This window comes from Gallus gallus, chromosome 1 (assembly GCF_016699485.2).
Source record: "Gallus gallus isolate bGalGal1 chromosome 1, bGalGal1.mat.broiler.GRCg7b, whole genome shotgun sequence".
Lineage (NCBI taxonomy): Eukaryota > Metazoa > Chordata > Aves > Galliformes > Phasianidae > Gallus > Gallus gallus.
Genome location: NC_052532.1, coordinates 77821767 through 77844599, shown reverse-complemented (window position 1 = coordinate 77844599; position 22833 = coordinate 77821767). Strand labels below are relative to the sequence as shown.

The 22833-nt window shown below is 40.4% G+C and overlaps 1 protein-coding gene and 1 long non-coding RNA gene across 5 annotated transcripts in view; one reads left to right on the top strand and one right to left on the bottom strand.

Annotated features, from left to right (window-relative positions):
- LOC107054566 overlaps window positions 1-5058 on the top strand; it is a 14120-nt gene extending 9062 nt beyond the window's left edge. For both annotated transcript variants that reach the window (XR_006939994.1, XR_001468957.4), the window contains 2 exons: window positions 3574-3645; window positions 4368-5058. This is a non-coding gene — a long non-coding RNA (uncharacterized LOC107054566). The remainder of the gene's footprint in view (window positions 1-3573; window positions 3646-4367) is intronic.
- KEL (Kell blood group, metallo-endopeptidase) overlaps window positions 1-22833 on the bottom strand; it is a 25140-nt gene extending 2307 nt beyond the window's left edge. Inside the window, exons 1-17 of one of the 3 annotated variants that reach the window (XM_040649049.2) lie at window positions 22733-22833; window positions 19374-19515; window positions 17715-17915; window positions 17025-17149; window positions 13934-14080; window positions 13276-13338; window positions 12103-12291; window positions 11555-11700; window positions 10221-10344; window positions 6736-6846; window positions 5483-5581; window positions 4932-5009; window positions 4381-4484; window positions 3388-3498; window positions 1934-2001; window positions 1542-1699; window positions 947-1065 (exon numbers count right to left, since the gene is read on the bottom strand). In XM_040649049.2, coding sequence (XP_040504983.1) covers window positions 947-1065; window positions 1542-1699; window positions 1934-2001; window positions 3388-3498; window positions 4381-4484; window positions 4932-5009; window positions 5483-5581; window positions 6736-6846; window positions 10221-10344; window positions 11555-11700; window positions 12103-12291; window positions 13276-13338; window positions 13934-14080; window positions 17025-17149; window positions 17715-17915; window positions 19374-19515; window positions 22733-22750 — 2003 coding nt within the window. In that variant the 5' untranslated portion in view covers window positions 22751-22833. Of the gene's footprint in view, window positions 1-946; window positions 1066-1541; window positions 1700-1933; window positions 2002-3387; window positions 3499-4380; window positions 4485-4931; window positions 5010-5482; window positions 5582-6735; window positions 6847-10220; window positions 10345-11554; window positions 11701-12102; window positions 12292-13275; window positions 13339-13933; window positions 14081-16136; window positions 16304-17024; window positions 17150-17714; window positions 17916-19373; window positions 19516-22732 lie in introns of those variants that run through there. The other 2 variants (XM_040649046.2, XM_015294126.3) reach the window with 2 other exon arrangements.

The window sequence follows — 22833 nt, the reverse complement described above, 5'->3', positions numbered from 1 at the left end:
ATTACTGTGAGAGACTGGGAGGAAGGTTATGTGGCTTTACTGGTGTTACAGTTGAAGTTCTTCATTCTTGTGATTCCTCTCCTTACTGATTGAGAAATAATCTAGTCATTTGTCAGATCGCCTCTGAAATACAATTCTTGGTACTGAGACCCAATTATTTGCAATTTCAGAACTGCTTTACTGCTTTTCTGTATACTGCCCTGACCTGATGCTAATACACACACAGAACTTTTCTTTTTACACTGTTACAGTGACTAATAAGGGTGAGATTTTTCTGAGTGCAGAAATCCAAAAGCCTACGTTAAGAAACTCAGCTTCATGACTATGTACAATGGCACAAACCCTTAAACTATATTCCCACAGAAATCTTCAGCTAGGCATACATGTATTTCTAGTTCTTAAGTAGCATTCTGATTTTTTTTTCCTCTGTCACTCAAAATTACTGTATACCATGACAAAGAGTTGGATGGAACAAGGGACAGAGGAATATATGACTTTTCCACTAAAGTTTCTCTTTCCATTCATATGATTGCTCTCAACAGAAAGAAAGAAAGAAAGAAAGAAAGAAAGAAAGAAAGAAAGAAAGAAAGAAAGAAAGAAAGAAAGAAAGAAAGAAAGAAAGAAAGAGAGAAAGAAAGAAAGAAAGAAAGAAAGAACAACGAACTCAAGTGTCTAACAATGAAGTCAGCTTTCTCTAACACAATTGGTTTGCTACAATTTAACTCTGGTAGATTTCAGAGATTTATGACATTCATAGAAAGGCTTTGCTTTGAGATCCACAACAAATTAGGAGCACTGCAAGTGAATTTTAGTTTTCAAAATAAGATTCTCAGTCTTCCAACAAAATCCATCATATCCAGTTCTCCAAAGAGTGGGGAGAAAGGACTGAATCTTGAGAAAGAAAAGCTGTAATAATGCAGAAGACAATGGAGAGAGAGAGACATACATGACTACCCTAGAAATCATTACATGAGCAAAACTGAGGTAGAAAAGCTGGTCATGTGAAAGTCCAATCTTCGGTAAATATTCCTCTTGTTTATGCTTTTTCAGCCAATTCTTGTAGGCCTGTGGAGAGAGAAAATTAATAAACTTCCCTTCAGTCAGTGACCCAGAAACATGTCTTCTTTCAATTATTTTTTATTATTATTACTATTATCATATTGCACTATATTCTAGTTCATGTCTCAGCTTAGGTATAACGTAAGCATATAGTAATCTATTGTAGAATAATAAGTTGCTTTTGTAAGCATGATCTAACTGGGGAAGTTAAAAAAAAAAGGCCAACCCCAGAATAGGTGAAGGGGAAAAGTGGTTTCATATGGTGGTAGTGAGGTTATAAGCATAGTTCTGTGGAAAGCCTACAGTTTGAATGGCAGAGGAAATGCAAAGCACTGCTTTTCTGGCACAGGCCTGCAAAAAATCCCGGAATGGAGCAGCACAAGGGTCAGGGATATAGCAAAGCAGTTTTATGACTTGTCAGTTGAGCCATATGGTGGACTTCATGGTCATAGAAGTAAAATCAGAGAAGTAGACTAGAATACCTGGTAAGCAATGGCAAGCCCTCCGGTGTCTGCTGTATTCTCCAACAGCGTGAAAGTACCATTGATCTTAAAGCCAAAACTTTCATACTGTTCTACAAAGCAATCTATAGATTTCTGTAGCACACTGCTGTTGCATGTAGGACAGCCACCAGGAAGCACTGTGGGGGGAAAAAGAATCTTAAGTTAAGGTATTTCTGATGCTCACTTGTATCCATCACACTGAGTTTTCTTAGTAGCCCACTTGGTATTGTATGGGCAAGCTTCACTTGCTTTAATAATGTGTATATACATGAATATAGGGAATAGAATTTAAGATCTCCTGAGGTAAACTACCACTGGGGCCTAGAAGAATAAACAAAGAGGATAAGCTTCACCCAACAGCTGGTACTCACTGTAACTATAAAACGCGTGAAGAAGTTCATGTGCCATGAAGACCCCAATGGCTCCAAAGTTCACAGCACTGAAAAATAAACATAAGAAGAGTGTTTTTTAAAAGAAAAGGAAGACAGCTGAGAATTCTTTATAACCTATTCTACTTCGAGCGTACTCAGAAGCATTTTCTGCTTGTCTTCCAGATGTGCTACTCCATAGAAACACAAATTCTAATGTAAATTTCCAGCACTTGAAATTTTACCACAAGTCTGCATTAAAGCAGTTTTAGCCAACAAACCAACATAATAATAAAAATTATGAATGAAATTCTATCCATATAATCTGTAATGTGATGCCCTGTTGTTGAGATATGTCCTTAGTTACCCAGTATCAACTGAACCGCTATATAAACAGTAACTGAAACAGTGGTCACATGAAAGAAGGATGGTTGGAGAAGTGATCTAGCAGCAGTCATCCTGTGAAAAATAATACATAAAACTGGCAATATGGATTAAGATCAGGAAGGCTTGACTACAATTACTCTGCTCTAGCTTTGGTAATTCTTCCATTCACTACAAGCAGGATGTTTTACTGGACATCTCCAGAAGTTCTTTCCAATAAAAATTAATATGATTCTATGTAGTTAATTTACAAATAGCCACACAAGCAGGAGTAGTCTCAAAATAAAATTCCATAGTAGAAAATGATGATCTCATTCTTTCTTTACATGCACTGATTAACACTTCTGAAGCATGAAATGAGTCTCCTCCACCTCACTACAGCCTCCTCTCAGGCAGCTGTAGAGAGAGATAAGGTCTCCCCTGAGCCTCCTCTTCTCCAGACTAAACAATCCCAGTTCCCTCAGCTGTTCTTCGTAAGACCTGTGCCCAGACCCCTCACCAGCTTTTCTGCCCTTCTTTGGACATGCTCCAGGACCTTGATGTCTTTCTTATAGTGAGTGGCCCAGAACAATACTTGAGGTGTAACCTTACCAGTGTTGAGAAGGATGATCACCTCCCTGGTCCTGCTGACTATGCTATTTCTGATACAAGCTAGTATGCCATTGGCTGCTTTGGCCACCTGGGCACACTGCTAGCTCATGTTCAGCTGGCTGTCATCTAACACTTCTATTTCTCCTCTGGACAGCTTGCCACCCACTTTGCCCCAGGCCTGTAGGGTTACATGGAGTTGTTGTGACCAAACTGCAGGACCTGACACTTGGTCTTGTTGAACTTCATCCCACTGGCCTCAGCCTATCAATCCAACATGTCCTGATCCCTCAATAGGGCCTTCCTACCCCCATAGAGCAGAACTGTCGAACCATATCCATCTGGCTTCAGAAAATAACTGTTTTTCCCCTTATCTGGAATGCTCTAAGAAAAAGAGATTAAGGACAGATCTGCTGACATTCTTTCTGAAAACATGGTGTAGTAACAGGACTACATTCAGCTTCACTTTTGCAGACTCTCCATACCTGGGAAACTGCACATGGAAAAAAGGGCTGCGGAACATTCCAGCAGGAAAGACCACCATGTGGTGCCTTAGTGAGTAGTATGAATGGACAGCCCAGGGGACCACCTGCCAGCTAGAAGCAGAAAAAGAGAAATGAGAGAATGTATTGACTCTTTACCTCATGGATTGCTCTTATCCTTCACTGCAGAAACCGTTCACTCATTACAACTGTTCATACAGCAGAGGAGAAGGATGAAACTCACATTATCTACAGTTAAAGGTATGTGGTATAAACCTTAACTTATTTACAGTTAGTCAGAGCTATGAGCATAGCTTTCACACACATTAACGGATTCCTTTTCACAACTTATTCTGTCAAATAAGTCAAGATTATTAACTTCCTGTGATGACCAACACTGCAAATGTCAGATGCCAAGTATACTCAATTCCACTGCCTGCCTTCAGAACCATGTCCTCCCTTTGAGATCCCTCCACCAATACTCACATCAAGCCAGTGCTCTGCTGCCAGTTAGCTAAGCCCAAGAGCACCAACTATTTCTATTTATCAAATGTTTATGGCAGTGGGCAGAAAAAATCCCTTTCTCAGGAGTCTGGGACTTCCTCCACAACAGTGGTGTTTTTGATAGAATAAGATAGGTGAAAATACAAGATGATGCTTATTTTTTATATACGTGGTAGGAATGTACTCTTGCAGAAAAAAAAACAGCAGCATTTTGTCCCTAGGATTAGGAGGTGTCACCAGTAAATCAGGAGAGGCGATTATGCCCCTCAGTTCAGGACTGATTAAACACGATCTGTTATTACTGTGTCCAGTTCTGCTCGTGTCCCCTCCACCCTCAGTAGAAAAAGAGATACAGAAATACAGCTAGACACAGCCCTGAGTGACATACTCCATTTGAACCTGCTTTGAGTGGGAGGATTGGTGTAGATGATCACAAGTATATTTCACAAGTACATTAGTCTGATTATTTTTTGTTTCAGTACTGACACTTACATATCTTGTGAATGATGCTGAAGGAGCTTTGAGAATGCATTCTCCCTCATCCTCTTCAAGCAAGCCACCACATTTAGGAAAAAAGTGTCTTCATTTATCTCTACCTAAGGAAAGAGTAGGGAGATGTCACCATCACAGGGAATGATCGAGTAATGAATTGGATAGCAAGAGTAAGAGGAAAATTCCATAGGCAAAAAAAAAAATAGTTCATCAAAAGACAAACTAACGGAACACCTGTTGTGTTATTGTGTGCTTGTTTGTTTGTTTTCCTTCTCCTGGTTCTAAAGATACTTCACTTTAAGATGTGACAGGAATATTATCTGTAGCCAAACAGAATGTTCAAGCAGATCACAATCAAGAGGAGACAACACAGGCAACAACAAACAGTGTAGAAGCAATAGATACTGGTTATTTGGCTTCATTCTCAGAAAGAGAGCAATATGATATATGCATTGATTCAGAAGTCATGAACTCTTTTGGTAGCAAGCAAAATATCAGCCAGTGCAGGTAAACTGCTGGTAAGAGGCAGATAGTTATATTATATGGCTCACGTTCTGGTATTCCAGGTTCACTTTGGCAGTCTGGAGTATGTAAGTTGGATAGCCAATTTCCACTTGTAGTTTGGACACCTGAAATCATAATAAAACAACAACAACAACAAAAAAAAAAGGAAGCATGACCAACAAGAGGCTCTACATTCTGGTAATTATTTATGAACTATTCCTAAGCAACAAAACTATTATCTTATTAATCAGTCCTTTGCGAGAACAACTACTCTGTTTCAACAAGACATCTCATCTCCTCTTGCCACTCTGTTTTCTTTACTCAGGGACCTATGGCCTAGTATTGTGCTTTTTTCTCTTTTTCTTTTTTCTGTTTTCTTTTTTTTTTTTTAAATAATACTATTTTCTTAACTTCAGTTTGTAGTTTTTAAATTCTATAGATATATAAAACTAAAGGTACCATGTACCTCATTTCAGTCAATTCAGTTAATTAAGTGTATCACACATGCCTGATGGCACTTACAAAACCACATAGTTTTTGGCATGTTGATAAGGCGAGGGAAAGGATAGCCTCAGTAAATTCTGCCTCATGCACTCACCAAGACTTTAGCTTCTTGGCGAGTTTGTTCATCCATCCACTCCACCTGATCCAGTTGACCACAGAGGGTATCTTGGATCTCAGAGAACATCTGCTCAGCCTGCAATGGAGAATAGAAGGCACAGTCACAAGCACAGAAAAACACTGTTCAGGCCTACCTACTGTCTTCCCATGTTCCAGCAATTCAAATACAGTACAGTAGTTCTCTTGATGAAAGGGGAGATAGTAGTTTCTGCATCTATTTAGATCTGGGTTTCTTAGGCATCCAGTGGTTCCTCACAGGTCTCACGATTCTTTCCCACTCCCCTTTTCCTCCTGCCTATCACTGTAAATAAGATTCTCATAATCCCTTTTTGTTCAATCCCTTCTGAAATGGGAGTGGATCAAATAGTTGTCCTAGTTCTACAGTGACATGAAAATCCAATATTCATAAGTATTTCATATTGGTGTCTCCCTTTCCAAAAGTCTGGAGAGTCTGAAACTCTCCTTCACAAAATTATTATGCTTTATTCATCCAGCTTCGTGCTTCAATACAGTCTTAGTCTTTCCTTACAGTCTTGCAGTCTCATTGTCTTTCCTTGGAGTTGTTTACCCTTCTCACTGCAAACTCTTTATAAAACATGGTGCCTGTACTAGGCCTATACTAACTCCCTCCTTTCCCCTGCCCACAAATAAAATGAAATCTGATAACCAAAGGAAAAAAAAAAAAAAGCTTTTTCAACAGTGCAGGCAGGTGTTCCATTTACTGTGGATCCACTCAGAATCTTTTGACATTGATTTTTTTTCTGTTACAACTGGTCATAAACGTTATGTAGCCTTTGCTCACCTACCATCTGCTTATTGGCTTTATGACTGAAAATCTTGTTTTAAAGTTTCAGGTTGCATCAAAGTTTATGATGGATAATGTTGATACTGTCATTCCAGTTAAGCACTCTGAAACTGCATGTATTTGTAGGATTTCCATGTGTATTTGTGCTGAACACATGACTTTGTTAACAGATGAGATAAAGGTAATAACAGGTATTTTAATGTTTATTCTAGCAATGACAGTGCCCTTGTTCTGATCCCATTTGTCTAAGGAGGAGGGGAAATATGTAACTCCATGATATATAAAAAGGTCTAAAACCTACACATGATCTTCCTGCCTTGACATATTGCCTAGTTGCTAGGGGACACACACACACACACACACACACAAAAAAAAAAAAGGATGAAGCTGAGCTCTACTTGGGGATTAAGTTGATGAATACCTACAAGTTTCTTGTTCTGCTGAGGGAAAATTTCTTTCACAATCATCTGCCCTAGGACTGGCTCAAAGAAAGAACTGGTATCAGTCAAACACTTCCTCCAGCGCTCATCTGGGCTCTGTAAGAAGAGAAAAAGAAATCAAGACATATGAAAGTGAAGAGGAAGAGACAAGAAGATGAAGACAGTAAAAAGATATGTGAATATGCAGTCAGTAGCTTATACATTGCTATTTAAAAATGACAGCTGTAGATGTAATGTAATCCCTTTTAAGCTACTTCAGAAAACTTCAGCACAGTAAAGCATTGTGTTACTTACAATACTTAAATTCACACAAGATGAATACTCATATTCTAGCTGTGATAAAAACATAGAGGAAGGTGGCTAACTATATATTGTTTCCTATTCCGTAGTACAGTGCAATTAGCTCTCTAAAATTTTGTATATCATGTCTACTTTCACAACTTTTTGAGAAACATAGAATCATAAAGGTCGGAAAAGACCTTTAAGGTCATCTAGTCCAACCATCCACCTACCACGAACATGAAGCATTTATTGGCCTAGTGACTATTGTTTTCCTTGACAAATCATAGAATCATCACAGAATCATAGAATTGTTTAAGTTGAAAGGGAACCTTAAATGTCATCTAGTCCAACTCTCCTGCAATGAACAGAGACATGTATAGCTACATCAGGTCGTTCAGAGCCTGGTCCAGCCTGGCCTTGAATGTCTCCAAGGACAGAGTATCCATCACATCTCTGGGAAACCTGTTCCAGTGCCTCACCATCCTTATTGTAAAAAAATCCTTCCATATGTCCTGTCTAAATCTCTCATGTCCTAGTCTGAAAACATTTCATAGAATCATAGAATCACCAAGGTTGGGAAAACCTCCAAGATTATCTAGTCCAACCATCCTACCAACTACCTACCACTAATATATCCCCGCTAAACCATGTCCCTCAGTACCATGCTAAATATTTCTTGAACATCTTCAGGAAGGTTACTCCACCACCTTCCTGGGCAGCCCATTCAATACCTCACCACTCCTGAGAATAAATTTCTCCTAATATCCCAACTGAACCTCTTCTGGCACAACTTCAGGCCATTCCCTCTAGTCCTATCTCTATTTCCCCTTCTCCTATCACAACAAAATTGCTAAAGAGTCTGTCTCCTTCTTTCCTATATCTTTCCTTTAAATACTGAAAGGTTGCTATCAGATCACCTTAGAGCCTTCTCTTCTCCAGGCTGAATGGCTCCAGTTCTTTCAACCTCTCCTCATACAGAAGGTGTTCCATTTCCTTGGATTCATTTCCATGGCCCTTTTCTGGACCTGCTCTAAAAGGCCCATGTCTCTCCTATACTGAGGACGTCACATCCGGATGCACTCCAGGTGAGGTCTCACCAGCACAGAGTAGAGGGGCAGGATCACTTCCCTTGACCTGCTGACCATGATTCTTTTGATACAGCTCAGGATACAGTTGACTTTCTGGGCTGTGAGGGCACACTGCTGGCTCATGTCCAGCTTGTCATCCACCAGTACCCCTAGGTTCTTTTTGGCAGGGTTGTGCTCTATCTTTTCATTCCATAGCTTGTATTGGTAGTGGGGGTTGCCACAACCCATATGTAAGAGCTTGCACTTGGATTTGCTCAACCTTGTGAGGTTCTCCTGGTTCCGCTGCTTAAACCTGTCTAGACCTCTCTGGATAGTACCCTGTCCCTTGGATATGCCACCCACAGTATTGCTGAGGGTGCACTGTCAATGTCATTGATGAAGATATTAAGAGTGTTTGTCCCAGTACTGGCCCCTAAGAGACACCACTTGTCACTGATCTCCATCTGATCATTGAACCATTGACCACCACCACTCTCTGGGTATGGTCTTCCCAGTTCCTTATCCATCAAACAGTCCACTCATCAAATCCATAATTCTCCAATTTGGAGAGAAGGATGTTATGGTGGACTATGCCAAAGGCATTACTGAAATCCAGATAGAGGACATCAATATTTTTTTCCTTGTCCAATGATATAGTTACACCATCATAAAAAGTCAATAGGTTGGCCACACCAGACCTGCCCTTGGTAAAACCATGCTAGTTGTCCCGTATCATTTCCCTCTCTTCCACGTGCCCTAGCATAGCTTCCAGGAGGATCTGCTCCATGATCTTCCCTGGAACAGGGGTGAGGCTGACAGGTCAGTAGTTACCTGGGTCATTCTTTCTACTCTTCTTAAAAACGGGTGTGATGTTGCCTTTTTTTCATTCACCGGGGACTTCACCTGACCGAAATGACTTTTCAAATATCATCAAGAGAGGTTTGGCAATTACACCAGCCAATTCCCTCAGGACTCTGGGATGCATCTCACCGGGACCCACAGATTTACGATTTTCTGGTTCCTCAGGTTGTCTGAGACCTGATCTTCGCTTGCAGTGGGAGGGATCTTGCTTCACCTGTCCCCACCTTATGAACCATTTGCTCACAGACTGTGTGAAGAGCAGCCAATAGTGAAGACTGTGGCACAAGAGTTGCTGAGTACCTCATTCTTCTCCTTGTTTGTTGTTACTAGCCTGCCTGCACTGCTCACCAAGAGGGTGTGCCCTCTTGGACTTTCCTTGTCAGGTTGATGTACCTATAAAAGCTTTTCTTATTCTTCTTTGCACTCCTTGCCAACTCCAGTTCCAGTTCAGCCTTGGTCTTCCTGACCCCATCCCTACACAGCCTGGCAGCATCTCTATAATACTCCCAGGTTACCCGTCCCTGCTTCCACTGCCTGTGCATTTTCTTCTTGCTCTTCAGTTTGACCAGAAGGTCTCAGTTCAGCCATGCTGGTCTCTTGCGTTCCTTTTCTGACTTCCTGCACCTGGGGATGGAGAGCTGTTGTGCTTTGAGGAAAGCTTCCCTATAGATCAGCCAGTTCTGCTCCTCTCTCTTGTCCCTGAGAACAGTTTACCAGGGGGGTGAAATGTTTACTTAGTCCCTGAAGAGCTGGAATTTGGCTTTCCTAAAATTAAGCTTTCTGATTTTACTCGCCATCTGTCTGATATCCCTCAAGAGTGCGATATCCAGCATTGCAAGGTCTCTGCTCCCCAGGCAACCTCCAATCCTGATGTCACCAATCAGTTCACTGGTGTTAGTGTGCAACAGGTCCAGCACTGCATTCCCCAATAGAGTTGTCTGTTACTTGGCTTAGAAAGTTATCCTTGATGCATTCCAGGAGCCCCCTGGATTGCCTTCAGCTCACCATGCTACTTTTCCAGGAGATGTTAGTGTGGTTGAGACCCCAACAGGACCCCAACGAGAGCCTGTGAACTCAACACCTCCTGTAGCTAGAGGAAGAAGGCTTCATTAAAAGGCTTCTCTTGATCTTGCAGGCTGTAGTGCACACCAAATCTAAGGAGTTCTATCCAGGTGAGACATCAAGAGAACATCCAGAATGTGTGTCTTAGTTTATTCAGTGGCTGTAGAAGCTGAAGAAGATGGCTAAATATTAACTCACCAATTTAGATTCCATTTTCCCATGAAGAATCTTAGATAGCTCCTGGCGTGCATCTTGGAATCGACTATCAAGGGCAGGGGAGAGATTCCCAACCAGACAAACAATCATATAGATATGTGGGACCCTGTAGGAAAATGGCATTTTACAAGACCAATACAGAGAACCACTTTAACTCAAATTAAGATGAAGTCACCTCCTGGCTAGATGAAGTCAAATTTTTGAGCAGTAATTCCATTAAAAACATTAAGAAATGAGCAGAAGCCAATCAGTTCTGAACAGCAAGCAGTATTCAGTTTTATATACTGAATATTCAAATATGAATAGAGGCAGGCAGAATCCCATGCAAAACACACTGGAAGTGCCAGAAAACCATGAGTAGGAAAACAAAGTCGATATGGTGAATTTTTTTCATCAGTAGTCAGATTGTCATGTTATGAGGTCATCATAAAACAAATAGGTATGGCAAGTGCCAGAGGAATCATTTGAGGCAGAGGAAACCTGTTAGCCTGAACAATAGCAACAAAAACTGCTAGGATTATCAAAAGGAGGATGATTTCCTCATTGACTTTGCTATGAAACCCACTAACATGAGTCAACTAAAGAAACACCCTCAAGAACACCTTGAAGACTCAAGGGGCAACTAACTTCAAGGGTACAGAACTAATTATGGGAGGAAGGGGAAAGAGAATTTTAGTGCTAGGTAAAACTTATTATGGAATATTTCAAGGGGACTGGAGGATTCTAGAGACTTATTATGAGATGTTTATAAGAATGACCAGAGGCAGAGAAAGGGAGAGGAGGAACCATGCATGGTAAAATTGAAGGAAAAGTTGATAAGAGGGAATGGTTGAGTGTAAACCTGTGGCTTGCCAGGATGTTTGTCACACTGAGACCTGTGTGTGTGGTCATCAGAGTCTGTCTCATCTTATTAAATGCTATTCTTAAATATACTCTGGGTGAGCACACTCTCTCCTTTGGAGTGGGAGTGTGGCAGAGATGGAACTGAATACTGGGGAGACAAGGGGTCTGAGAGTTGGCCATTGAAAAGACCAACCGTATATACAACCTACTGAAGAGATCTGTTTGTACATACGTGTTTGTTGCAAGAAGATATATGAGTACCTGAAACAAGAGTAGGGCTGCAAGTCTCAGTGGTTAATATATGAAGGTACTAGTAACTGTGGAGATCAAGCAACCTGAAGCCAGCTACTGGAATGACTGAATGTCTAAGATCAGCTATTGTAATGGTCCATATTGTGTGTATACATATGTATATTTATATGTATTCCACTACTGTAGTCCTGTCCTGACTAACCACAAATATTAATTCTTACCTTTCCTTGTGCCATATCTCAATGAGCTGTGACATGTTTCTTAAGTAATCCATATCATGCACTGCAATTTCCTGAGAGAGATTCATTGGCATAGGATGGAAGACAGCCTGGAGGCATGACAACCAGTCAATAGCAGGTGCTTTTTCCTGAAAGTAAAACAAAGCTTACGTGGTGAACCATCAGACTTAATCAACTGACAAGAAATAATAGGGAAACTGGGATTGTCCCTTTGATACTTGTAAGAGATAACTCCAATGAGTTGAGTTGTTTTATGCTATGGATACTGATTATAGTAGAAAAGGAGAATAACATATATTTATTTTATTAAATCAGTATAAAGTAGTGGAATCTGTGGCCTGAAAAGTCGAACTGCTATCAAAAAATAGACAGCAAATTAATAGGTTATTTAAACTTCAACAGACTCCAAGGGTAAGTTGTAAGGAAATGGTATCTAAGCAGTGTATTTTGTACCTGTTTTGATCTGGACCTTTAGAATGTGAATGCCATGAATAATTGTGTTTCTCAAGTTCTAAGGCACACACAGATACCTGTAATTCCCTAATGGTAGTGTGAAAGAACAACATCCTCCTCTGCCGTCTTTCCTGTAGTGGGGTGACAACACGCTGGAGATTGGAGATGAAGGACAAGGTAAGGGAAAAGGAATGAGGAGGACCATCTTGTGGACCTCCAAGTAGGTCTCCTAGTTTCTCCAAATATGAGAGATACACACGGAGAACCTGCAATACATATGAGCATATGACCACAGGGAGAGAGAGACATGACCAAAAGTTAGTCACTCCATCCATTCATCCATCCATCCTGACCACCTAAGCATCAGTCTCTTAGAACCACAATAGTCCTGTCCAAAAATTTACCAAACACAGCTCCTTTTTCAGTAAGGAACAATGTGATCCCAAAAGGAAATAATCTTAATTTTGTTCCAGCTAACTATTTCTTCAGATACCAGAATCACTTTAGAGCTACCTTCAGACTCAAAGGAGAGACCTGCAGTAGATAGTGACATGGTAAGTCAGTTTTGGATGGAGAGGAAATGGCAGTATTGCTTCTGTGTGTTCATGAGCTATGACAGAAATGCTTGTATATGGCCTTATTTTCCGAGAACTCTTCTGAAAGATTCAGACAGAGAAACTGATTCAGCTCAGTTTTTATGCAGAAAAAATGAGCTCAGTGCAGGCAAATTGTAATTGTGATGAAATTAACTCTGTTGCAGTGACTCCCAAGGTCAAAAATCTTGCTTCCCCAGCTCTGGTTAAAATACTTTAAAATAACTTTAAAATGCTAGCAATTATTTCCCAGATACATAGATTTTAATGGATTCTAAAGCCTTTACTTTGAGCAATATATATAGATATATAGAGATATATATATATTTTTTTTTGAAACATTCTGCAAGGTGAAACATAGAGGGAACCCCAGTTTCATATTGCCTAGTAAATACAAAATAATAATAATAATAAAATTACAACCTTTTCTTTCTACGCTAACATTTTTAATTCTGGCATCTAAAAATTGGTTACATTTTAGAAACTATTCTTTGTTTAGAAAATTAAACAGTTACTTAAGAAATTTCATTTGGAAACATTTTCAGAGGTCAATGGCCATACCCCATGGAAATAGGTCACTCTGAACCAGGAAGCAATTCAAGGAGATCCCTACACCAAATAGCTATTTTTACCTTTCTTCAGCCTCTGATATGTTACCTCAAGATAATTTTTCTTTTTGAATTTACTTTCAGCTGGCATCTCAAACTCAGGATGGTCAATCTGCAAAAAAGGAGTAAAAGACAAATATCTCAGTATTTCCAGAAACACTGAAAATGTAATAATATGTTAAATAAATGTTTTGTGTCTCGATGTCACAGAATATGAAATGTTAATAAATTGCTTTACTGTTGAAAAATGTTTACTAAGTAATTTTTGTGTATCCATCAAAATCCGCAGCTCATTTGCAATCTCATTACAAATCTGGAATTCAAATATAAATACTCTTAAATATTTCTCCCTGAACTGCAATATCAATAGTATACCACAAGTATTAAACACTTAACATGTACTGTACATTATTCTAATAGCCACACCCAAGAACATGAGAACTAGATCCTTCCACAGTAGTGGAAATCTACACTGGTCAAACAGAAGAGATTAAAATAATTAAATGTTCATCATCTGCTCATTTTTCAGAACTATGGGTTGGTTTTGTGTGTGTGTAATAGAACTAAGAAACTTAAAGAAAATGTTAGGAAAACTTTCTTCAGAGAAGACCGTGGCTTAACTTTAGCAGGGCTGGATCTCATGAACTGTGTAACTGATTCTTCATTCCCAGCACTTCCAGATAATTGTCTGTATTTATTTCACTCACCTGAATTACATTGGTCTTAGGATCAAAAGGACTAGGTCCCACATGCACTCTGAAAAAGGGAAAAGTGTTGTATCTGCCCATGAGAATCTGAAGGGTTTCATTAAAATCTTTTGCTTTCCCTTTGCCTGTGATGTTCCATCCACCAACCTAGAGAGAAGAGAAACAGCATGACCAACAGTTAGAAAAGCAGTTGTTTGATTCATATTTACAAACATTTTTCACCCCTACGAGTTCAGTCATTATGACAACTGAGGAACAATAAACCAAATAGCAACAGAAGAAACTCATGAAGATTTCTACATACCTTCCTTACCTGTAACTTTCACTTAAGCAAAGCAACAAACAGCAGGATGACACTGAGGGGGGAGAGAGGTCCACGATAGCTAGTTGATGTTCAAGGGTCACCTCTCCCAAGCTCTAAACAGTTCATCTCAATGAATTGGAAATCAGGCAAAAATGCCAGGTGGCTTATGTGGATGAACGAGGAGCTTCTGTCCAAACTCAAACACAAAAAGGAAGCATATAGAGGATGGAAACAAAGACACATAACCTGGGAGGACCTGTCTAAGTATGGAGGAATAAAGCCCTAATGGAGTTGAATTTGGCCAGGGAGATCAAAGACAAGATGAAGGACTTCTGTAAATACATCAGTGGCAAAGTGAAGACTAGGAAAGATGTGAGTCCATTGCTAAATAAGATGGGGGACCTGGTTACACAGGAAATGAAGAAGGCTGAGATACAACCTTCTTTGGCAGAGATTTTACTAGCAAGACTGACCTTCAGGAAATCTAGGTCCCACAGACAGTGAGGAAAGGCTGGAGCAAGGAGGGTGTACCCTTGGTGGAAGAAAACAGATCAGGGAATACTTAGGCAAACTGGACATATGGAATTCCATGGGTCCTGATGGGATGTACCCATGAGTGCTGTGGGAACTGATAGATGTTATTGTGAGATCATTCTCAATAATCTTTGATTGAGAGAAGTGCCAGAGTATTGGAGGAAAGAAATGTCACTCCTGTCTTCAGGAAAGGTAAAGGAAGAAGACTTAAGGAACTGCAGGTTGGTCACCCTCACCTCAGTCTCTAGGAAGGTGATGGAGCTGCTAATCCTGGAAAACATTTCAAGGCACACAAAGAAGAAAATTATCAGAAATAGCACAGCTTCACCAAGAGGAAGTCATGCTTGACCAACAAGGTAAGGATCCCTAATAAAATGACTGGCCTAGTAACTGAGGGGAGAGTCATGAATCTTCCTGGACTTCAGTAAAGCTTTTTGACACTGTCTCCTACATGAACTTCATAGTCAAGATGTAAATGAATGAGCTGGATGTGCAGATAAGTGAGGTGGATTGAATGAAAACTGGCTGAACAGCTGGGTCCAGAGTTGCAAAGTCTAGTTGGAGGTCAGTAACTAGCAACATACCCTAGGCATTCCTTCTGGGTGCAGCCTGTTCAATGTCTCCATTAAGGATATGGATTACAGAGGAGAGTGTACCCTTAGCAAATTTGCAGATGACACCAAACTGGGAGCAGCGGCTGATTCACCAGAGGGTCATCCAGAGGGATCTGGAAAATCTGGAGAAATGGGCTCACAGGAACCTCATGAAGTTCAACAAAAGGAAGTGCAAAATTCTGCATGTGGAGAAGAACAGCTGTAAGCACCAGTACATCATGAGGGCCACCCAGCTGAAAATCTGTCTGGCAGAAAATGACCTGGGAGTCCCGGTGGTCACAAAGTTGAACACGAGCTAGTAATGTGCCTTTGCTGCAAAGAAGGCTAATGGCATCCTAGACAGAATTAGGAAAAGTATTGCCAGCAGGTCAAGAGAATTGATTCTTCCCCTCTTCTCAGCACTAGTGAAGCCACACCTGTAGTACTGTGTGCTATTCTGGGCTCTAAAATACAAGAGAGACATGAGTTAATGGAGAGAGTCCAAAGAAGGGTCACAAAAATAGTTAAGGGATGCTAGCTTCTTACAAGAAAAGGCTGAGAGAGATGGAACTGTCTAGTGTGGAAAAGAGAAGACTCAGAACAGATCTCATCAATGTATATTGATGTTTCTGAAGGTGCAAAAAGGATGGAATCAAGCTCTTCGTTTGTGCCCAGTGACACGACAAGAGCCAATGAGCACACACTAAAACACAAGAGATTCTGTCTGAACATTAGGAAGCTTTTTTTTTTTTCCACTGTGTGGGTTACTGACCACTGGCATATGTTGCCCAGAGAACTTCTGGGGTCTGTCTCCTTGGAGATATTCAAAAGTCATCTGGACATGGTCCTGGGTGATGGCTCTAGATGGCCCTGTTTGAACAGGGAGGTTGGATAAGATGATTTCCAGAGGTCCCTTCTAGCCTCAACCAGTCTGTGATTCTGTGACACAGCAAAAATGCATTATAGTTATCAGCAGAACAGTGTACAGAGGGGAAAAAAGAAAGAAGAAAAAAAAAAAAAAACTGTGAAGGAGAGAGGAAAGAGGACACATTTCTCTAAAGTTATTCATTTTAACAAAAAACATCAGGGATGTAGGGTCCCTCCTCCCTGACAAGCAGATACACAGGTTGGCCTGCAGTCATTTTCCTTCAGCTGGAAAGGGTTCTGCATCTTCTTTGGAGACAGGGCATAAATATTATTTGCTAACAGAAAGATGGACAACCTTCCCTGGCACTGGAATGACAAGAGAAGCATTTTCCTCTCCAAGCAAGTTGTCCTGAAACCTGAAGTAGTAGATGGTCATCAGATCTCACACAAGCATTTCACCCATTTTGTAAGATGCTCCCTGATCTGTAAGTTGAATCCTATTGAATTGAGCTACTGAGATTAAAAATGATCTCAGATGGCAGTCTTGGTTGCTGCACTGTGCTAACACGTATGGTCATGAGGGCAGATTTATGTACCTGATGATTAGAAAGCCAAATCTTTCAACAACGTTCAAAGAAAGATTTCTCTCCTAGAAGTTGGACTGTCAACCATGAGTTTATTTCAGACGCTAGCAAAATTTTGTCAGGTAGAATCATACAGCTTGAACTTCACCATTTCCTATCCCTTACAAGAATTATCTTCTAGAGAGAGAAGAAGCAGCACAAACATTCACCTGATTTATGAGGTCCTTCAATAGTTGATTTCCTTGGGATTCTATCTTTTGGGTGTCCATGCAGGAACGATAGAACTGGATTGCTTTTTCCTTAGCTGAGCCTCTTATCTCAAAGTGTGGGGCCTCTGAGGAAAAACAAAAGTAGATGAAAATCTACAAAAGAGGTAAGTACTACAACAGAGAAAATTTTTAAGAGAACATCACCTTTCACTTTGCTTCAGACCAATTTAGTAAACACATCCACACTTCTCCAAGTAACCCAAAGCAAGAGACCTACTGTTTGCCATGACTCTTCCTGAGACTAAATACATGAGTTTCTTTGCATGGAAACTGGTGACAACATGAAGATGGAGCGTGTCTAGGCTTTGGTCACATATGGAATCAGGACATAGCCAGAGTGCACATTCAGACATGCACAGCAAAAAGCATGTCCTTTTAGAAGGCAGTAAGAAAATGATCTGGTTTCCTGAATTTTAAAGAGTGACTTCCATCTGTTATACTTGGAAAGAAGAACTAAAATGTTTGAAATGTATTTTGATATGACTTCTCAAGTGTAAATCTGTACTTGCTATGATAGAAGAATGAAAAAAAAACTAGACTCAGTTCCCGATAGGAATGGTTGTGCACTCAGTTATTGGTATTCTCATCTCTGACAGTGCTGAAAGTACCACACCAACCACCTCTTCCTACCTAAAAGTCTTTTCAATATCAGCTGGTTTTCTTCCAACAACATATCAAAGATGTTTCGTGATACTTCTGTGCTTGAGTGTTTGCCATCCCAGCGGCCACAAGCATATTTGTAGAAATCCTCACAGGGGTCTACAGTGTCATTCCTAGAACTCAGGAGTCGTCTGGCCAGGAGTGCAAGACTCGGTTCAACATCACATGATCCTGGGTAGGAAGTAAACGAGAGAACTGAGCAGTGACATTGAAGAACGCGGACAACACATTCAACAACTCAAAAAAAAAAAAAAAAAAGAGGAATCTCATAATAAGATTTATTTTTGATACAAGCTCCATTGCATACAGACTGATGAATTCCTTGTAAGTTTTTACTGAAGATGCAATAATATACACTCTGTCTTTGACTTCACACCAAGGCTGCCGTTGCACTTTGCAAGGGAGATTAAATAAACGACAGGTAGTTAGTCCAGGGGAGGTGCCCTCTAGTGGTTCTATCTCGGCAGTCACAGGTTGTATTACTCCGCCTTTGCTCTGTTTTCTCTGAAACACCATGCACTGATTTGACCAAATGATAAACAAGAAACTACTGCTGATGTTATCACACAAGGAAAAGAAGGACATATTACAAAGAAGATAAGGGGAAAAGCTTAATACACACAGGGAGATGTTCGAGCCTGGGAAACAAACATTCCTTGGTAATGACATCTGTTAGAACAGGACAAAAACTTGCTAGTGTACCTTGCTTTGATTTAAAACCTCCTTTATCTAAAATGCTGTGAACCCCTAGGTGTATGTCCTCATTTTGTGTCAGAGTGCCTTGTACCAACATAAGATCAGCTCTATTATTAAAGAAACCACTTACAAATCAAAGCAAGATTTTCATACTATGGTTTCAACTGTTAATGTGGAAGGAGGTACACGGGGTGGAAGTAGACATGATCTAAACCAACTTTTTTCCTTAGTTTCTACAGTGAAACATACATGACAGAAGTTGAAGAAAAATGCCAAGTGAAGAGTCAATAATGTTTATTTTGGAGTAGAAGATATGTGTGTCCACCAATATAAACACAGCTTCAATATTTAGTTATCTATAGACATAAGTATTTGTGTGTGCTATTCTGCAGATAGCTTTTTAGTGAATTTGAAAGATAACTGACTATTTCTGGTCTCTACTCACAGCTTCCCACTGCATAGGAGAACATGAGTTTTGTTTATATAATTGTAATGATTGGTTGTAGAAAACTAGAACTAGGCTTATTAAAGCAGGGATGGAAAAGTGGAAGAGAAGCTTTGAATCTCAGATTCAGACCCAGTTTCCCAGAGCTGACTACAGATAGAGCAGGGTCATAGAAGCCTGAAGCCAGGATGATGAAATTCAAGAAGAACATCTTGACAATATAATGCTGCTCTCTCACAAGGATGGTCCCAGGCTTATCAAATGGCAGTCAGAGGAGGACAAGCGTGGGGATATTTCCCTACTATCACACAAGGAGGAGTCAGAACAGTCTACCTTTTTTACAGCTGGTACTTATTTATGCTTTGTCTGTCTGGAAGTCTTACTCTCACACAGATACTGAGCATAATAATCAATGGAGGCAGATAGAGGAACAGATCTTACAAATAGGGTGGGTAAGGAAGCAGGGAAAAGGATATTCCACATTATACCTAGAGCACAAGTCATCATGATGTAGGTGATGAGTAATGCAAAACCAAGGAGAGTACTGAGAAGAAGCGCACACAGAAGTAGGCTTCTCTCCTGAAGACATCGTTCTTTCTTTGTACCTGTTCCCAGCTCCTGGTCACAGGTCTGAAGAGAGAAAAATGAGACATACAGAGAAAAAATGAAGAAAGGACAACTCATTAAATTTAGCACTTAAATTTAGCACTATGCCTTCTCCCTAAGCTACTAGAAACTCATTTTTGACTAGTGTCAGAATGCTAACAGTAGGCCCAGTCATCTAGCAAGTCCTCTCCTATAGGCTTTGTTTGACACCCTTTGTTTCCCATTCCTTTTCAAATACAGCTGGTTCCACAGTGTTATGAAATATTCACCTAATAACCAGATTGCCATGAGGAGGCATGTCCTTCCATAGCTTCTGTTGGTTTATGGAATCACCTTGAATATGCCTTCTGAAGATATCAAAGCCTATTTTGAGCCCATAAAGCTGACAACAGGATGACCAGGACTAGTGGTTCTTTATTCTGTTAGTGTGATAATTTCACAGAACTGCAGGGGCTGGAAGGGACATCCAGAGATGATCAAGTCCAATCTCCCTGCCAAGCAGGCCCTCCACAGCAGGCTGTACAGGTAGGTGTCCAGGTGGGTCTTGAATATCTCCAGAGAAGGAGAATCCACAACCCCCCCTGGGCAGCCGGTTGGGCACTAATTTTAGATATCTTCTCAAGAAATAGCTCCTGCATCCTAACCAAAGAATCAGAGTATTGTCTGTGTTGGAAGGGACCCTTAAAGGTCATCTGGTCCAAATCCCCTGCAATGAACATGGACATTTACAGCTAGATCAAGTTGTTCAGCCTGATGTTGGCATGTTATGACTACAACTTCTATTTCATGCATCTGCCTTAGCATTAACTGAAGTATTCTCTAAAGATACCTCTCTCTTTCTCCATTGACTGCAAAGGAAACTACATGACTGTGTTAGGATACACTTTGACTTCTGCCTGGAAAAAGTTATATAAGTTATATATATTCATCGTGTGTGTTCACTGCTTCTATCTATGAGGGATGCTCCAAAAGTAATGCCTCCTATTTAATTAAGTTGGCCTACAATACCAAGAGTGGGTGTTGTTGGTACGGCAGTAAAGGTTGAACCTTCACACCAATATTACATTACATTTGATTACCATGGGACAGATGACAGAAGAGACCATTCTGGCAAAATGGTGTCTGATATGGAAGAGTGCAGGAAGGAAAAGTTTGGAACTGAATTCCTGCATACAGGAAAAATGCCACCCATTGACACTCTTCAACACTTGCTGAACACTTATGGAGACCAAATAGTTGAATGTTAACACAGTGAAGCAGTTGGTGGTATGTTTCAGCAGTGGTGACAGCGATGAGAAAGAACCATGTTTTGGATGGCCATGCAGATTTTGATGAGCGTGGCATGCAGGCTCTTGTTCATCACTGGCAAAAATGCATAGCTAATGATGGTGACTATGTTGAAAAATCATGGTTTGTAGCTGAGAATATCCTTTACCAAATGGTGTTATTGTGCTCTTTGTATCTGTTGTTATTTCCATGGAAATAAATGGAGGCATTACTTTTCAAGTGACCTACAAACTTTGATGTGCATGAACATGTAATAGTACAGAGGGTTACAGCACACTGTAAGAGAATAGATATGGGAATGGATGCTGGTAGCATAAGAAAAGGAAAATAAGTAGAATGACTGACAAAAAATCTACAGCAAGAAAAAGAAGGTGGGAGGGGAAAAAAGCAGAGGGTAATGGAAAACCTTTGATGAAGGACAGAGAAGAAATAGCATAGCAAATAAGGGGTAAATCTAGTAGTCTGAAAGCTGAGGGAAATGTTAGTTTGAGATTTTTACATGCGAATGCTAAGGGCTGGCTTGCGCTGCCCTCACCCCAGCCCTCACTCAGCACCCTGTACTCGAGCCTGGTTCTCTGATGAAGTAAAGCTGTCTGAGAAATCTTGACATGCCTTGAAGCTGTTTGAGAGAAAGTTAGAAGAAGTCTTGCCCACAGAATGACACTGAGTGCCCAGAATGGGAGCACCCTTTATAGTTTTCATGCATTATCTCCCTCTGAACTATGCTGCAGCAGCATTAAAGCCACATCTATGGATGTCCATGTACTCTGATTTGGACCCTGACCTATAGATTTGATACAGCAGACTTCACCTCAAATCTGTCTCCTCACAATGGACTTGCCTGGTGATCTAGACTCCTGGTTCACCTTGGCTACTGTGACCAGACCTGCTTTACGCTCCACATTCATGTATTGTGAGTTTGCAGCCCTTGCTGGCAAGGCCATTACTTCTTGCCTGCCTCTTTATGATTCTCAGCTTCCAGATTCCTTCCTTGTTTGCCTTTGCTGCTCCCTTACATGCCTCAGCTAAAGATTACGTTAAACTATGTTTGTCACCATGCATAATATTTATTTTATTTACTACAAAAACTGGAAACGTGGATATTTACAAAAATAACAAAAACCTACAAGAAGTAGGCATACACAGCGTAGACTCCCTTCCCACAAAGAAAGGCTGAGAAAATGAACAGCCTGTTCATCATTTGAGGAGTATATTATCACCTCCAGTAATACAATAGTGGAGTACGTTTGGACACTGTGTTAGTAATTCCTGTACAAACATTACAAACATATTAACAGAACAAAAAGTACAGAAAGAAATGGGGGGGGGGGGGGGGGGAGGGCTATTGGCCAATATCTTTGAAATGTCCATTTACTTAGTCATTAACAGAAACCTGTCAAAAGCAAATGTCATCTCACTTGACTCCTGCAAGCTTCTTACAAAGTATAGACACCTAACTGCTTTTGTACCTTTGTAATTCAATTCTGCTGACTTCTTAGGGTAATAAAACACTTTAGCTTTTACTTTCCAAACACAGACAAGGGCAGAGAAGTGAGCAAAACAAAATTTACTTGGCTGAAAAGGACGAAGTGTTAGGATCCTTCAACATGTAAATTCTAATCTCTTACCATTTAGGAAAGAGTGGATTATTTCTGTTCACTATGCTCCTGAATTATCTGTTGCAACAGGCTTTTTGATTTTCACACTGAACGTTTTGGCCACCTATTATAAAATTGTTACCATTTTGCAGTTCATTACTCTCTGAATACAGCCTCAGAACGGCCACTCGGATGACTAACAGGAAGAGCAAGGCACTCTAAATCCCTGCAGGCTGTGAGACATGGGCAAGACCCTTCTGGATACAAAGTTCCAAAACCCTACTGCCCTAATCCTCCAGGCCAGTAATATTAATAAGCACAGCTGTGACCGGAAAAGAAAGACAAACCTTCCTTACCTCTGCAACAGCCTTCATTTCAGTCACTGAGCAGGGTTTGCCTCTGTGGTTGCCACAGCTCTAAACTGTGTTTACTTGTTTACTATCAGCTTTCTGTGCTC